The following is an 18,569-nucleotide window of genomic DNA, read 5'->3' as shown; positions in this document are numbered from 1 at the left end:
TGTTTCGACAACTTTTCATAGCATTTAAAGTGATTTTAGAGTGGGTCAATTCTATGACTTTTTCTCCTATCTCGTCTCGTTCACCCCAAAAATTTGTAAGAGTTTTCGGAAATTAGGTTTTATAGTACATAGATACTCATATTTAGAGTTATTTCTTTTCATCATACCTTAACTGTATGCTGAAAATCATGTATTTGAGTAAACATTCCCTTTACTATCCTCTAACAGCTTAAATTTCTAGTTTGAACGGTTTTCATTTCCCTCCTCTTCGCATTTGGAATCAAGATGGCGGATCACGGTAAACCAATACCGTTCCAGTGACACCCATTGGCATGGAGCGTTCCTATAATTTCGGCAGTCATTTCATCAGCAACATCATTTCTCATCACGGTTTCTTGGACGCCTGATCAAGAACAGTTCTACGGTGGAGTGGGAGGGCTAGGACTCTGTTAGCAAGTTCTTGAGCGGTAGGCTTAAAGATAAAACAACGAAATGTATCGCTTTAACGTGAACCTCGTTCGAAATTTGAAAAACCTTCCTACTCAAACGGAAGCGAGTACCTTTCTGAATGTCTGTCCCATAGCTGTCCAAGATGTTAGCTCTAGATCTTACGCCGATCATCAAATTCCCGAGCGGTTGAAAGATATCCCTACTGCCTCGAATCCGAAGTTTTTCGACATGGTGGAGTACTTTTTCCACAGGGCATGTATTATTGTGGAAGATAAGTTGGTTGAGGACATGAAAGTTCATAAAATGTCTCAAGACGAACGGAAGAACAAGGTCCATGGAATTCTCAAGTTGATGCAGCCGTGCCATCACGTTTTCGAAACTAATTTTCCATTGAGAAGAGACTCAGGTGCATACGAAATGGTAACCGGTTACAGAGCGCAGCACAGCTCTCATAGAACACCGTGCAAAGGAGGTAAGAATTTCTCATGTATCAATCCGCTCCTGGCGTAATTAAGGTTTTAGGGTTTCATTTTCTGTCTGGCCGATCAAGAACTAAAATGTGATCAGTGAATGAATTTTCTATTTCTGTATTTATGCTTGCTGTAGTCTGAGAGACTTTTTGTTGCTCTTCGAATGTAGGGTAGCGTTAGCCTTTTACCTGCTTTCCGCTCTATATTTATTATTCTAATAATACTTACTGGGTTAAATGTCGTCCCTGCTTGCGTTCTCTGTTTACATGTTATTTCCAAATTAAGAACGGTAATTATATCTTACCGTTCATTCATGTAATGGTATTACTTTGACTGTGAGAGCTATGCATATTTCGCTTGCTGTCTTCAATTTCTCGCTCTCAATGGCCCCAATTGTTGGCATCTCATTTCGACATCAGCTGTTTTCCCGACATGTTGGTATTTTTTTATATATCCATCAAGTCTCTAGATTGAAATGTTGATAATTGTGTATATATGCATCAAGTCCCTAGACTAACTCTGTAAGGCGCCAGTTATATGGCATATTTCTGATGTTGTATAGCATCTTCCCGCTATCAGTGGATAATAAAAGGCAAGAATGAACATGTACTAATATATTGTTGAATAGAAAGCTTTCAGTGTTGGTGATGCATTTTCTAATCATCTGAAGAGATGTTGATTTAGGTTCACTTATGTTATAATTTTCATATGATGCATAATTAATTGTCCTCTACTCTAGCTGTTCTCTATACTTGATCTATCATTCCGCACGATTTGTTTCAATTTTGTGTAGTTTGAAGTAGTTTATTTATGTTTCACGAAATACGGCCGTTCAGGCGGCAGGTTAAATTTATACCGCATTCACGACCTGCATTTAATATAGTATTCGATATCTTTCTATATAGATTAATTTACTCCTGCCGTAGAGACTTACAAGGTTCAGTGACAGCGGTGTCTCATGCTGACTGCACGAACAATAGATGATGTATTCATCCTAGGAAAGAATGTAATGAGAGTCTCTCATAGCAGGGTTTCGGTTCATGTGGTGGTAAATGGTATTGCCTCATTAAAAGCATTTACTCATGCTGTACTGCAGGGCCGGATTTAGGATGTGGGTGGCCCATTTTGGTGGGAGGCCCTCTCTTTCAAAATGTTGCAATTTGTAAAGTAATAACAGGAAATGCAACTTACACAAATTTCCATTTATTAATGTCAATTGACGACTACATGTTAACAAAAAACAACCCAGCTTCACTTCGATATACACGATGTTTTTTTCTGTTTTTACTTTTTTTTTTAGATTTACCTCTATATTGGGGGAAGACTCATGCTAGGTGGGTGGCCCCGGGCTGGTGAGTGGCCCAGGGCCCCTCGACCCCCCGCTTGATTCGGCCCTGCTATACCGTAACCATCGTAGTTAATTTGTTTCATTCGCCCGGTCAATCAACGAAAGATGTGTTTTGCCGTAATTCGATAATGTGTGTTCATCGATAAAGTTGCTGGGTTGGTATATCCCTTAATATTTACTAAAACCCTCGACGAATTCTCTCTCTAGATTTTTAGAGACGCTAGACGAGAATGCTTTCTCTTTAGATTTCTCAGAATATTCGTTCTGGTCTGTGTTCCTTCATGATGCTGTGGAGCTAAAAATGACTGTATATTAATTTTCTTAATTAGATTGACACTTCCTCTATCCAGGGGCATATTATTGACGAAATGTACGTTGAGTTAGCAAAAAATTAGTTTTTATTTCCGTCCTTGCCTGCAATTTGGTACGTTTTATAAAAAAATCTTTGTCGTGGAAGCGCGTCGTTCGTGAAATGGCAACGCCCTATGATGTCATAGCAATGTTCGTGATGGCGTTTCTGGATTTCATGAATGAAAGTTTCTCAAATTGTAAATGTGCGCGACGGATTTGTGATGATGTAGTCATATCCAATTGAAATGCGGCAATTTGGAGTTCTTGCCGCTGGTCTCTTATTTAGAATTGATTCGCTATCGGCCAGTCATCGTTTTCTCTTTTGTGATAATACTTGGATATTATATGTTGGGAAGGGGACGTTTTGCGATGCACTGTGCGATAGGCACTATCTTTGAAATTAGATCTGGGAATCGCTTCCTTACGTTCACCGTTGAACAGTGTGACATACTTACGGATTGTTATCTTCCGATGTAGCCACGCTCCTCCCGCTTACCTATTCCGTGTCAGAATGGCGCCTGATGCTCTTATCTATGCTTGCATAGAAATGCCACATTTTTTTCGCTTCCTCAGATTCGATGCGTAGCGATGGGAGAGTCGCTCTGCCAATTGTCGAAAAAGTTGGTTTTTGTAATTCCTCTGGACAACTCGAGAGTCTTGAATTTTATAAGTAATTTTTTTCTGTCCACGCTAACATGTTAACTACACTTACCCAGGTGGCGTTCTTTACTAGCCATTAAGGTCATCTCTGAGGCATGTGTCGTTCTTCCTTAAGTCCTGGTTACACGATACATTAACACGCACGGAATAATGTCGGATTGCTTGAATGATTCTGTTGGAACGGAACGTGTACGAATGCATGAACCAAAGTAGGACAGGATCTATTTTCTGTTCAAGCATTCGCACAAATTGGGTGGTTACACGGTTAATTTTCGTGTTCAAACATTTACACATCAACTCGTACGGGTTATTGCAATGTTAGACCCAGGATTTCTTTATGTGGGGGCGCAAGGGTCTGATAGGCAAGCGGTCTTCTCAAATTTGGGATTAAAAACTACATGCAACTATTACTGTACGAAATATAATCTTAATTTTAATGTATACGTTATAAAATGTAAATGTATGTAAATATTAATAACTTTTATATTGAAATATAAAACTCAATTATATTTGTATTAAAAATCTAGTCTATTTTTTAAGAGTCTGCCCCCTTGCCCCCCCTAAATCTGCCTATGGGTTAATTCATCGTGTAACCAAACCTTTATGCATACGTGGGGATGGAACCGAAGTATTTTTTATTTACTCTTATAAAGTTATGATTTTGTTTGACGTTAAGAAATAATCACTTTTACGCAGTCACTCGCAAAAGTGCTAATTTGTTAACAGCGGAGGAAGGAATTTTCTTCAAAAATGTCCTTTTTACCCGTGATTAGCGCGCGGATCTCCTGATTTCCGGTCAGCTGCGCTACCAGTTAAATTCTTTGCTGTCATTCCTGGAAGGAAATTAGATCGGTATGTGAGCGGTCGATTTCGAATAATTTTTTATAGCTAATTGTCTCCTTTGGTGTTTGTTTGTTAATCAAAAATATCGGTGATCACCATCGAGTTAGTCCATAGATGATTGCCGTAATTTCCGGGGTCGGGCCGGGGAGTAGCTAGGCAAGCGAGGTCATTGGGTGTAGCCAGCTGAGCGAGGAAGGTGTCATAGTGGAAGGGGGGCAAGTGCCTCTTTGTCGGTCTCTTCCGCCTTGGGTAGGAGTGGGCCATGTATGGAACTAATTCAATGCAATTAGAAAATTGAAAGATGTCATTTTAGTTATCGATATGATCGTTTTAACCGCGGCTTAATTAGCATAGAAAAGAAAACCTTCCAAACATGTAGAGACTGAATTACGGATAGTTCCATTCAGATTCCTAGTCTGAGCTATTTTTTGAAGATGAAGCAGCTTGTGGTGTTGTTTTGGTTGGCTTTTCACAGACGTGACCAGATTAGTTGGCTTTTTATGAAATGCTATCAAATTTTTATGCGATTCCCCCATGAAATGAGTATTTTCAAAATGTGTATCTTGCACTTCCGTATTTTTTTATCGAAGCAATGTCCAGCTAATGCACTTCTCTGTTGAGGCATGGCAAAATTACCTTGATTCATGGGGACGTTTTTGCTCACTCAAAATTCAGCCACTTTCCGTGCGATAGTTCCGCCGTCGACAGTGCTATCGGGCGTTTGAAGATATTTATTGGTGTATGAATCTTAATGTAAGTAAATCAGTCGCTTCAATATATATCCCCGAGTTAGATGGCTGGGCGTCACCTGTCTCTCGCGCCACACTGTTGTCACGAGAATTTGTTTGTTTTTTTCGGCATGCTGCCGTGGAACTCCTGATTCGTGTCGAAGTTATCGGTTGAGAGACTGGTGTAAAGGCCGTTTTACACCGGGCACGTAATTGCACAATGTGACGTGTGTAAGAAGCGGAAAGAAAATAGGGTCGCGTAAAGCGGTGAATTGCGCGAATGCATGGACGTGAGGTGGCAAAATAGCCCCTGTTCTAATGTCATTCGCGCAATTGCACGCAAAAATGAGAAATTCGTGCAGTTTTAACTTGCGCAATTATGTGCACCTTGTAAAACGGCCCTAATCAATTAGTATGATGCAATAGTGTGATGATCACCGGTTGACGCGCGCTGAACCATTTAAGCCGTGCACGGGTTCGAGTGAAAAGTACGTATGTCTTCCTATGAAAAGTTTCTTGCCATTGTATAATTTTTTGGGTCTTCTCTGTCATTCCACTTAGCCCTGTTGTGAAAACATGCTCATGTCTTAAGTTTATCTTCTGCGCATATCGCTTTCAAGATCTCAATGTATTGGTAACCTTTTCCTTTGCACCCAACGGCTGGCAGCCACTTGCGGGTGCAGTCATTGGACTGTGACACATGCGTGAATATTCCCACGCTCCGTCTATGCCCCGCCGTCTGAGGGAACATCCCTCTGTTCTAGTGCTCTCCCTGCGTATACCATTGGTACCCGGCTTCTTGGCCGGGCCAATTTGTAAATTGGTGTGTTTTTCTGGCCAAGTCATCCATCGGGACGTTGCCGTAATTGGCGGAGACTGGACAGCTTTCACTTCTCCCGTCGTGCCGATTAGTAAGCAGCGCTAAGGGATTTTTTATCGATTTAGTTTTTACTGAACCAGGGTGGAATCAATGAATATCCATGCTTCTGTTGATGAGTCAGTCTTTCGCCTTTGTTTCATTATTCCAGCATTTTTCTCAATATGCACGGGCAAGAAAAATCTTTCTTCAGTCGTTTACCACCGCGGGAGATGTGCATTTTTGCGGGGTATTTTTCAAGTAAACTTTGGATTACGAATTTCATCGAATGATGCTTTATTTAACTTTTAGTAGTTACCGTCCATGCGATTGCAGTATTTGACTTCTTTTCACTTCGATTACATGAAACTTCAACCCGCCTATTGGAGGGAATCCAGCCTACCTATTTGATAATTTTGACCTGAAACAAAGTTAAAAGTGGGGAGCAATGCACAGTCCCCCTGAGAAATTTCTTTAAAAACCATATTTCCAATAAAATATCATCTTGGGATCATGTACAGGAGCTCGAAAATAATTTGGTCGAGCGAAAGTGTACATGAATGCCTTATTATTCTTCACCTGCAAATCTTGCATTAAATACTTTTGCGCTCTTCCTTTCCAGCTGATCAAATTTGAGTGATTTAACGCACATTACGGGATCACCGATATGTTAGCGGAAGTAGTCGCTTACCTGTTATCTCTGAGGCTTTGGAAACCTCCGAGTGGAAGCGTAATTTTATGTTTTTTTCTCCTCTTACGTCCTAAAGAATTTTAATAACGACCCCAGTGAAAAATGATGTACATTTTTTTTTCTTGGCACTGAAACGTAAAACACTTCCGGAGGCTCACGTTCGTGCGAACTTAAGGTTTCAGTGTCTCCTTAAGTTATCGCGTTTTAAATTCGTTATCCTGGAAATGTATATTTTTATTGTGTCATAAACGTGTGCATGTATAAAATAATCATGGAATCCGGTACTTCGTGAAACCATTCCAGTCTATGCTTTTCTTTCCCATGGTGGTCCCATTTCGGCGAAACTTGTCGTAGTTATTTATATGAAAGTAATTAGTGTGGTATACTGTGTAAAATATCAAATCTCTTTTCAACCACTCGCCATAGTTAGCACAATGTATGTATGTGTATGAGAATGTGCTGTGGTTCCTCGTGAGCGTCTCTTTCTTGGTGTCTGTTCTGGGGAATTGTTGTCCCGTCCTCGAGTTCGCTCCCGGAGTGGCGTGTCGTATTCTTGGATTCCAAAGATGGCGGAAATGTCGCGGGCTGGCGGTGCTCTCGTCATCAACACTGCTTGGCTCCCTGCCTCGCCCTAATCCTGGCGAGCTGCTGTGAATCTGGCAAAATGTCTATGCTTTGTCAGTGTTTGCCGCTGTATATTCGGCATTGTCTTCGCCGCGGTCTCTCTCCTTCGTGCTTGGGGTCCCGTTGGTTTTACTTCAGTATTCGCCGCTTAAGGTGGTTGTAGTTGTAGTCTCGGATTGCTCTCTGATATTCTGAATCTATAACGGCGTCCGAAGAATATCCGCGTTGCATGTAAGGGCAGATTATGACTAGTTGGCAATCGCCTATCTCGCTTCGGTGATATTCAATCAGGAATATAAATCTTGACCTTTTTTGAAACCTGATGGATAAGCATCACTTATGGTTCGTGGTGTCCGCGACATTACAAACGTGTTTATTCGATATTTGCAACATTTCAATATTTTTGTTTACATTGGAAACCATTATTGTTGTCTTAGATCTTACTTGGAAGAACATTTGTCTGATTGTAATTGAATTATCAAGTTAGTTATATCGTGGATCATTAGACTACGTTTTAAAGCACTGGCAATAACTCTACAATGCCGTTCGATTTAATTCTGGGGTTTCACAAAAATCGAGTGCTTTTTGATTTTCCTCCTAATGTTCTACTTAGCCGCCTAATTTTGTATTGATTTTTTAATTGAAGGACTGGTTTTATTTATGTTGATTTGCTAGTAATGGTGGCAGCGAGTGATTTTGCTGGGTGGTGAGCTTCACCGAATGCTCCTTACGACGCCTTACAGATTAGCCATTGAAGGGCTCTCTCTTGTAACTTCAGATCTTATGCGGAGAACAATAAGCTTTATTTAATAAATAATGATATAAGATACTCAAGCTTGATGTTAAGCTGTTAATTCCCTGCGACAGGGTCAATTTATTTCATGTAATTGTACTGTTAACATGGCATGTTCACTGGTATTAGACAAAGCTCTCTTTGCCATTGATGTCGCCTAATGCATTTCCATTTCTATTTATGGCTCCATGCGCTCTTTCTCGACAAATGATGATATCATAAGAATCAACCATCAGCGCTAGCCGTGTTGCTGACTTTTACCCTTCTATCAAACGTATGGTTTTATTGTTTTGGTATTTTAAGGAATTGGAGGGAATTAACTGTGGAGATTTGTGCGTTGCTAATGGTCCTATAAGTAATGGCAAGATTTTCAAAAATCATGAAAATCCTCCATTTTGTGAGCTTGACTGCTAGATGATGGCAAATTTTACGTACTGAACTCTGGATATGTGACTATTGCGTCCAATAGTCGGTGGTTTTAAAGTCAGGAATGGATGGTGTGCTTGCGTCTCCTTGTCTGGTAATTATTTTCCACTCTTCATCACGGATGTGCTCCCAGGAAGGAAGCGTGTGCGCCGTCAGTCAGCCCTGCGCTCTGTCGCTTGTCCTTGCATTGTGTGGGTAGATGTTTTGGGCGGGTGTGCCTCTTCTTGCCTTGCAGGGAATAGTTAAGGACGGAGTGTGGTCTCAAATTTCGTGGGAACTGGGAAGAATTCGTGAAAAGGGCTCATCGGCCGTTTTCAGACCTGCCCAAGCGTCATTCCCCGTGCTTCTCCGTCTTATATGGGCTAAAACGTTGTATTTCTCATTTTTTTCCTGGCCAGTTTCCGAATTATTTGTGTTAATCCCTTCACCGCAAGTGATCTCAGGGTATCGTGTCGTCAATGTGATGAAGATCACGTGGTGGTTTGTCGCTGCGTCAATGTTAAGATGATATCCCAGAGAAGAAGGAAAAGGATAAAAGTAAACAGAATGTTCTAATGTTGTGTAGACGATGCCGATCGCTTATTCTTCAGGCAAGCAATTTCCAGCCGAACTCCCTTGAGTGCGCGGGCAAAGCCACTGAGAAAGAGTTTAGGCCGTTATCGTACTGACGTGGCTGCAAAATTTTAAGCGACTGTTTTTAATGGCTGATAGTTGCGGTGATGCAACGTAAACGACCACCCTTTAATCGCCGAATTTCGTGTTTAGAAAAAATAAATAAATGCTATGAAACTGTAATTGAAAGTTCATATTTTATTATCCACTGTGCAAAAGTTACGAGACGTATGAAAACCATTCAGCTTGTGTAAAAAAAGGTGCAAATACTTCTTCCACGGACAAATCTCTCATTTCAGTGTCTATTAGCGCCAACACGCATCGGAAGTGGCCATTGTCACGTTTTCGATCGCCCAGTAAGAAATTTTTGTACATCTCGGTAAGGATGAGTGACGCGCCATGCATCAATGTGGACTTCGATTAATTATGTACCAGTGGAATGAAAAGTGATTAAGTTTTAATGTTTGAATGAAGCACACTCACGTTCGGTGTGTGGGCGGCGGCGACCCCTTGGCTAGGGATTGTGTAGTCGACGGCCTCCCCCTCTTGCCTTCCCCTCCTCTCCTCCCCCCTCCCCTTATTTTCCTCCCCGCGCCGCTGTCTGGCTCTCACTGCATTTGCCTCGTGCACTTCTCCTCGGCGCTTTCAGCCAGTCGCAATCGACAATATGCTCACTTTTACTGCTCTCCTCCCTCACCTCCAACCACCCGCAGAGAAGGTCATACTTTGAGAAATTCGTGGAAAATTACATTTACTTATATTTTCTGCCGCTCCTTCGGTGTTGGCAGAGTTTTTTAAATCGACGTATTTGCGTGAAACTTTCCGTGTGCTTTGATGGATATGATATCCCAGGGTAGAAGGAAAAGGATTAGAGTAAACAGAATTAGAATTCCTGTTCTATAGATATTTCATGCAATCCAACTCCAATGGAGCATGATGTTGTAAATGACTACAAAATGCCATTATGAGCGTATAATATTTTTTAAAGTAAGATTAAATGCGAAAAATATCATTATTAAGGTTCCGAAGAAAAACAAACCATACCAATGAAAATCTCCGAAAAATCCTGCTTAATTGTATTTTTCTGACGTCCTGGGCCAGTGTTGGGTCAAATCATGTTCGAAAGAAAACAGCAGAAATTCTGAAATTTTCTGGTTTTGATTCTTTCGATTGTATGTATTAGTTATTAACAACTCATGACTTTCTTAATGTGTGTCGCGGATCTGTATTTGTATGGTCGTAGCCATTAAGTTTTCCCCTCGTAAATTATCTGATGATGGCCCACCCTCTCACGTTGAGAGGGTGAGTAGCGTCGCTTTTCCCGCCACCGAAGAACGCCTGCGATCCGAGGCCGTCGCCCCCGCGCCCACAGTCAATCGTGATGGTGATCTCATGGCGAGGTGCAAGCCAAGCGCTCGCCCCTGCCGAAAGCCAAGTTGGTCAGCAGGGCCGCGTGCGGAGAATGCCTTCCTGAAACATTGATCGACGGAGTTTATCTGTAATGGCCGTTAGACTTACAATTCAGCCAATGCATCGCACATTAAATATTGAGATGTCTTGACTTTTCTAAATTGCTATTATTTTTCAATGCAATAGTTTTTCAGCTCCTCTATTTACACTGAGGGCAAACTTCGGTGTTATGGGGGTTCGAACTCCCTAGACTTCCCTATGACTGTATCCCACCTTATATACAGGGTGTTTCAAAAAGGACTTTACAACTTTGAAAATTCATATAAATTTTATTAAACAAGGTACAGAGCTGGTTTTGGTGTTATTTAAAGGAAAAAACTTCAAGTTTTTTTTTACCTGAAAATAAAGATGCTCTATCTGGCTTCCGTTGGTTATTCTGCAGACATCCCATCGGTAGTCGATTTCTTCCCAGACTCTCACTAGCATTTCAGGTGTAACTTGCTCAGCAGCAGCGTAAATTCTTGCTCTAAGTTCAGCTAGAGTGGCCGGCAAAGGAGGTACGTACACCATATCTTTTATGAAACCCCAGAAGAAAAAATCGAGTGGTGTCAGGTCTGGGGAACGGGGGGGGGGGGGGGGGGGCATGCAATTGGCGCATCACGGCCAATCCATTGACCTGGGAAGCGGTCATTTAGAAAATCCCGGACGTCAGTCAGATAGTGTGGTGGTGCGCCATCTTGCATAAAGAAAACATTTCGTTCTCGGTCATCCTCATCAATCTGTGGTATTAAAAATTGTTGCCATAATACAGTTGTAAAGTCCTTTTTGAAACACCCTGTATATCCTATGTATATTCATATGTGTAGCAAATATAACCCAGGTTTGGAAGGACACAGTATAAAAGGCTATAAAAGACACAAAAAAACACCCACACGACTAAATTTTCGGTGGCACTACCACCTTACTCCCCCTTGACTCTTGTGCCTATCTTCGAGGATTGGACTCTGCCACAAATATTTCTTCTTTTTGTTCCCCACGATAAGTTCGAAGTTATCTTAACTTTCAGATTCTAACCTTCTTCTGTCACCTTGACATGTTAACACCACCCACAGCGTATACGTGGGGAGATTTGGACGACCCTCGCAAGAAATGTACCGCCGTGCATCAGCTCAGATTAAATTCGAGTACCCACTCTTGGATCCACAAATGAACGTTGTTTAAATCCGATGATAGAAATTCTAAGTCAGGGTGATCGATAATCTGACAATAGATGACAATCGACAGAAAATTAAAGTGTTTTACTGCTGCATCGACAGAATAGGTCATTTATATGTATAAGAATAAAATGAGGCCAATTATGCTTCTTTGTTGGACACCTGATGTGACTTTACTGCAAAGGAGCTAATTCCGTCAAGAACTACTTTTTATGTACGATCACACAGAAAGTCGCGAATCCAGTTTACTACTGTTTCGTTTAGCCCAAATAACTATCATTTGTATAATAGTCAAATATGAAGTATCGTGTCGAAGGACGAAGACAATCACTTTTAGAGTATTATATCGGTGACTGATAGAAAGGAACAGACGAAAGACCGGTGCTACCTTTGGCGATGACTCCTTGAGGACGCGCGCGGGTATTCCTTCCAAATTACTTTTTTTTCTTGGATTGTAGCTGTTTAGCTATCCATACGCGTTGAATAGTGATTTGTTTTGTCGTTTCCTTGGTGAATGGGATGTCTAAATTACGTGCAGTATCACCTGTAGTGTATAAACATTCATAGTGGGAATTTAATGTGTTAGCATTGTCATTATTTGCGGAGGCAAGTCTACCGTCTTCTTCAAATAACGAATCTACGCCTGGAAATTTTCCCTTAAGCTCTCCTGAATATGACCAAATTGCATCGATACGTAAAGGAGGCAGCAACAATAAATCGGATATTTCTTATGAATTCACTTTAAAAATTGCCTGTATAGATATATGCTTAGCTGTTCTTTGTTGGCTTAAAATCTTCTGTAATTATAGCTGGAATCCATTTAGCACGAATTTCTGTCTCGCTCCGAATATTGAGAACACGCCTTGAGCCCCGTCTCACAATTTCCTCGACAATGAGGAACATTGCAGCAATGAGCCATATTGCACTACCTTTACCCTTCCGCAGAACTTAAGTAAAATCCACTGTATCGTAGAATGACCCACAAAATCACCTTCGGCGACGTTGAGTGAAAAACAGCAGCAAATGCGAGCGTGGGCCCTCGAGGGGCTACAGCACCCGCTATCACATTCGTGCAGTCGCCTCCACGGATCGTCCTACTAGTAATAGGCTCGCTTGCCTAGTCCTCGACTCTCGGTGGCTCTGAGCGAAGCCAGCTCCATAACAGTGATGACATCTAGAGATCGCTTTTAGTCGTTCACAAAGAATTACAATCGAGTAGAAAGCAGGTAAACACGAACTGTCTTCGTACACTGCAGTTACAGTACGAGTGATGAGTATTTCTTCATATTTTCACTTACTTGCACGAAGGATTGGAAATGAGTTTCATTTCATTTCATTTCATTCATGAGGAATGAGCAGTTCCATAGCAAATTTTGATGTTTCAAAACAGTTCCAAAAGAGCTCTAAGCAGGTTCATAGCAGAAAAATTCCCCTGAGGCATTGTGTATAGCCTCCGCCTTGCGACAGTTTTGTTGCGAATGGAAGGCACGGAAGAGTGGCGATCTTTGGGAGCCGTGCCGAGTGAAGCCGCTCTATTGTGGTCGCTGGAGGTGGGCCAGGGCACGGGCGCCCCTCAAGCCCCCCGCCTGCGATATTGGGAAACCCTTCTATCGAGAATGGTTTCCGCGACTCACTCGGAACATTGAATGAGAACCCCGCTGCATTTCCTGATCCAACAGAAGCGATTCACGAAGAGAGCCCAGAGAAGGGGCGAGGGAATTCTCACGCTTATAACTTCTTTGAGAGGGCGGCGCAATTCGAAAAGTTTATTGAAGAAGTTATTTGATATTTCTAATAAAATTATTTGACGATAGTTATTAATTTATAAATTATTACGCAATAATATCAATAAGTATTCTCAATTTGAAACATACGATGTGTAATTTAAACTATGGCATGTCGAAAAAATAGTTTACGGATGTATTATGTGTAAGTGGTGGGGGAGGGAGAGATGGGGATCCGGGGCAGGCGATCTCTGCCCCCCCTGACAAAACTCCTCGTTGCGGCCCAGACAACTTATAGGGGGCGAGGATTGTGATGGAGGGAGAGGGTTGTTAAGCAATGGGTCATTTGCAGCATGAGCATGGACAAAATTGCTCGGGAAGGATGCTAGTGGTTTCGTCAGACTCGAGCACTGTTGGGTGAGGGCATCGGGTCAGAGGGCAGATTGCCCAATATATATTTAAGGAATGTAAGAACGCGCAATTTGAAGGAAAATTATTGTTAAAACAGAAAAGAGAAATTTAGGGAAAAATTAAAGGAAAAAGTATTTCCAAATTAGAAAATATTAGAAATGAACGATTAAATAAAAAAGTCGTTTAAAACTGAAAAGTAGTGGTGAAAACTTACAGAAATGAAGAAAAACGTGTTGAATGTAGTGTTTATTGACAGTTGGCACTCTTTCCATGTGTCGCTTATTCATAGAAGATTTACTGTGCATCTGTCGTGCGCCTGTATTTCATCTTCGCCTTCTCTTGCACTGCAAAGGTAACACTGGTCCCTTGACGCTTGCTTGTGCCAATTGTTCCCCTAAGTGCATCCTATCATGCAATCACTACCGCTGAAGAAGTGGAAAGCGGCAGCTGCTATTCCATTCGGTGCATAGCATTACATTCGGGTAAAATTTGGACGTGGTCGATTCGAAGGCCAACACACCGCCGCTGCCCCAACGGGTGCCCTCGGCCAATCAGCGGCTTTCGATCTCGCGCTCAACATGCATCTTGCTCCGTCCTCTTGCTTCTCTGCGCTCTTTAATATTTGGTGGGAAAGTGTCTAAAATAAAAAAGCAGCAAATAAAATGTCCTCTTTACTTTGCTAAACGTACTAGTTACCCGTTGCAACGCGTTTTCACGCCAGAAGGTGTAATTTCCGTCAAATCCGCGGTGCGGTGGAGTGGACATTTCCGCGTGATCAGAGGGGGTGGCCGTGGTGGGTGCCGTCTCCATTAGCACTCCCTCTCCCGGACGCTCGTGTCGTTCATCGTGCCGTGTGAATGAATTTCCCAAAGAAATCGTCGAGATGAGGCGTCGCGGTCGAGTCCCTAAATCACGCCTCACGATATACGCGTGAAGGTTAATTGAATTTAAGAGATTACTACTCTTGCGTAGTTATTCTCCTGTTGTGCCCTAGTTTCAAATTCCTAGGTGCGGGCTAGCTTTACAAGGGTATATTTACTGTGCGATAACCATTCGAGTCCGTAAGATCCCGTTCCGTAACTTTGAGTCTCCTAATAACTTCTAAAATGACCGGGAAACTTTTCTTTCTTGGGCTGTGAAGTGTCAACTTACTGCTGCTTCGTGGAGAAACTTACTTAGGCCACAGAGCAGCCAAATCAAGGCTTCGTTGACAAAGAGGAAGTATTTCACTGCTACCAATAGTAGGTACGGGTCGTCTCCGTCAAGTAGTGCCACTGTCATGAATGCGGCAAAATTGTTCGTGGCGACAACCGTGTCACCTTCTTAGAATGCAATTTTATGACCAGTTTTCGGATGCATGAGACAGGGCTGGACTCATTGGGCGCAGAATAAAGCGATCATATGAAATGAAGACGCTTTTTGCCGAGTTAAAACGTGTGTAGTTTTACGTTTGACGGTGTCATGAGTATGTGTGTACTCTATATTTAGTATTCTTCTTGCTCTGAGGTATTCATTTCAAATAATCCGTGGGGCTATATACATCCGCCGAAACGATACTCAAAATCAGATGTATTGTTTCTTATTACCTAATGCTAATACCTTCACCTTCCGTGACTACGAAGAAATTATTTCACTGAAAAAATAGTCTCACTTTATCAGCCTAAAAAGCTGTAAAAAACAACGCCGTGGTGTTACACACCGTTATTGCCATTCATTCACTTGCATTGATATTAATTCATGTTCAGGTCAGGAGCGAATAACTCAGATTTTTTACTTTCCATAAATTTTTCACAGAGTGATGGGAAAGGTTTTGCGTTCTAGATCACTTTGGAAACAAAAAAATTTTTTTTTTCTCGAACACATAAGATATGTAATAATTATCATTCGTAACACTTAATCTCTCGCCTTGGTTCTGACTCAAAAGTAGCGAGATATGCGTGCCAACCGATGTTTGGCCCTCATAGAATTTCATCAATGAATCCTTGGACGGATGATTGGAGGTAGGGGAGCGTGTGGTGGCGGCAGATCTGCAAGGCACACTTATTTGGCGAGCGGCGGTTGATGGGCTGCCGAAAAATATATTTAAAAAAGCCTTTGCTTTAATAAATAGTAAAATAATGCTTTAGAACTTCATTCGTAATTGTCATTATATACCTGCTTTCATGTTTAACCAGCATTACTTTAATTGGTTAGATATTAAGAGCAGCATTTTGAACGAGGTTTACCAGTGTTCCGCTTCTTCCTGTGTTGTAGCTTAGGCATTGCTACTTTTTGACTCCCTTATCTCATTGCATGGATATAGGGATCTCATTGTATTGGCTCCACTATCTCAGCGTTGTCCCTCCTTCTGTCTGCGCCAGGGAAATGTTACTACGAGTGGCCACCAACAGGAGCATACCGTGCGGCTCCATTGACGGCCAGCGACTACGATCATGCCCTTCCTGTTTCAACAAGTTCTTTCGTCCTTGAATTTTAAATTCTGCGTCATTGGAAAATTTTCCGGGAATATCTCCGGAGTAATAACAGTAAAATTTCACTTGCCCTGGTCTCGATAGTTCAACCGTTGAACTCTGAAATAATGGCTCTGTCCAAGGATGCTATTCGGAGGGAGTTTGTTTTTGGCCACATTAAATGTTAATGGTTTCTCAGTGTGACGCTCAGCGTTTTACGAGTCTTATCTCATCTGGCTTTGGCTCAGCACGTCCACCAATATGCGTAGAATCACAAGTGACGTAGTTGCGTGTGTTGGCATTGCTCTGCTGAAGTGATGGTGCCTCCTCCCACCATACCGCCCATGAACCTCCGGAAGCTCACCTTTGTCACGAGACTTGTGCATGCCTTCGGAATTCTTCGTCGCAGTGTGTCCCCTCCTGTTTTGAGGGCTCGTGTCTTCGAGGAACTTCTTCCGGTTCGCGCATCTTTGGGCTTGTGGTGGCGCCAAGCGGCCCTTGATCACGCTCTCGAATCGGCGCCCGCCTGCCCCATCTTGCCCAGTTTTCCATACAGCCCTTCTTTATACCGCTCAGTCGATGGATTGGCCTTTAGCCCGGGAGCGTGGCATCTATGATTCTTTCTTTGTATTCCCTTCGTTTCGTCAATCTCAGTACTACGCCCCGTTTCCATTTCTTCTTTGTCAAATGACTTTCCTTTAAAGTTTCAGTGTGAATCCGTTTCATTTCTTTAGACCACTTCGCTCCTATTTTTCTCCATCTTCAGTTTTTCTTTCTTTTAACAATTAAATGATTTAAGTTTTGAAACCCACTTATTAAATGGTTATCCGAGTCTTTTCCGTTTCCATTCAGTAAATTAGAAAGTAAGTGAGAACATAATTTGGGGAAGAACAGTATGTTGTTTCTCTCTCAGAAAAATTCCTTCTCTTAGCAGACATAATTGTTGAAGTCCCGCATTGACGCCGAAGCGTCCAGCACCTAAAGCATCAAATGCAAAACGCTGAGAATAAGCTTAGAGCAAAGGCTCTGCTGGGCGAGTAAAGGACGGTCCACAAGTTTTTATGTTTGGGGTCCCTTCATGTGCACAGTCTTCATAAAGCAGTCGAACAAAGGTCATTCCGGTGCAATAGGAGAAAGGTACCGAGAAGAGAAAAAAGGACGTGCCCTATTTCCGATGGAATGGAAGAGTGACCTAATTTCCTCCATCTAATTTATTCATCAGAACTTTAAAGTTTTTAAAACTTCATGAACATTTTCCAGCAGTGTCCATTCTAATCCAGTGAGTTTGAGGCGTTTCAGGTCACTTATACTATCGCATAGAACTGAAATACCCGAAATCCACAAATGTGCGAAATTCCTGGGGGGAAAGATCATTCGCCTAGACCGGGACTCAACCAAGATCTCTGGATTTCCAGCCGAGTGCCTTTGCCATTTAAGTTAAAGAATTCGGCCGCGAATCGGGGTATCCGGGTTCGAATCCCGGTCGGGGCGAATGATTTTTCCTCTCAGGAATTTCAAACGAGTCTATAAATAGATTTTTCGAGTGGGGTCTGGCCCCTTTTAGAATGGGCTGCATGCTGCTGAATTAAGATTACCGGCCGCTAACAGGGTTTTCAAGAGAAAATGTGATGAATGGAGGTAGAATGAGTGGCTGATGAAGAAATGCCGGTCAGATAATCCATTAAGGGACATTTTGGTAAAATGGATTTTTTGTTAGAAAAATAAAGGCTAATGAAAGAAGTTAAAGTCAAAGGAATGTCAATTTTAGTTGTCCTTTTTATCGTAACATCCTCGACACAATTTAGTAACATTATGGTAAATATCCTCACAATAATGCTAACGTTGGAAGATATATCACGCAGGAAGAGGTACATAGTTATTTCAATTATCATTCGTCTTTCTGCAGTGGTGTGCTCCGCCTAATTCGAAATGGCGCCCTCATTTTCCCCTAGTATGCGAACTATAAGCAGGATTGCAAGTGTTGCTGGGCGATGCTTTACACATACGCGAATATAATCCAAGATATTTTTGCCATAGAAGTAAGCACTCAAAATTCCCACTCTGGAAAATAGTCCTTCTTTTGCTGGATAAATTTTCCAAGGTAATTTTTGTCGCAGTAAACGAGGGAAAGTGGTCAGCCAATAACTCTCCCTTATTTGAGTCCAGAAGTCACACTCATGCATTCAGAAATTTATTTTAATATTCTTTTTTAATGATTGGATAATATATCTGTCAGTATTAATTGAATTATATTTCAAGTTTAATACTTAGGAAAATCGTGAAATTGATCTCGTGTTAACATAAGGACATAGTTTTAGGGATAAAGCTATACTAAATACCAATTAAGGACCTATATATATCTGTATTTCGAGAGTCTCGTGGAATTGGTCTCGTCTAAAAGTGGTCTCGTCTCATTTTCGAGACCACGTGATAGGACAAACAGTCCTAGAATCGACCCCCTCTAAAATCGTGTGAAACCCTACGAAGTATTGTCGAAACGCTAAATTG

At 41.8% G+C, this 18,569-nt stretch overlaps 1 protein-coding gene across 1 annotated transcript in view; it reads left to right on the top strand.

Moving 5' to 3' along the window:
• The first annotated feature begins 361 nt into the window (after positions 1-361).
• Positions 362-18,569, top strand: part of LOC124170587 (glutamate dehydrogenase, mitochondrial) — a 51,549-nt gene continuing 33,341 nt past the window's right edge. Inside the window, exon 1 of the mRNA XM_046549387.1 lies at positions 362-922. Within this exon, the coding sequence (XP_046405343.1) occupies positions 493-922 (430 nt within the window). The 5' untranslated portion in view covers positions 362-492. The remainder of the gene's footprint in view (positions 923-18,569) is intronic.

The sequence above is a fragment of the Ischnura elegans genome, chromosome X (assembly GCF_921293095.1).
Source record: "Ischnura elegans chromosome X, ioIscEleg1.1, whole genome shotgun sequence".
Classification (NCBI taxonomy): Eukaryota; Metazoa; Arthropoda; class Insecta; order Odonata; family Coenagrionidae; genus Ischnura; species Ischnura elegans.
This window is presented reverse-complemented; position numbering and strand designations above follow the sequence as displayed.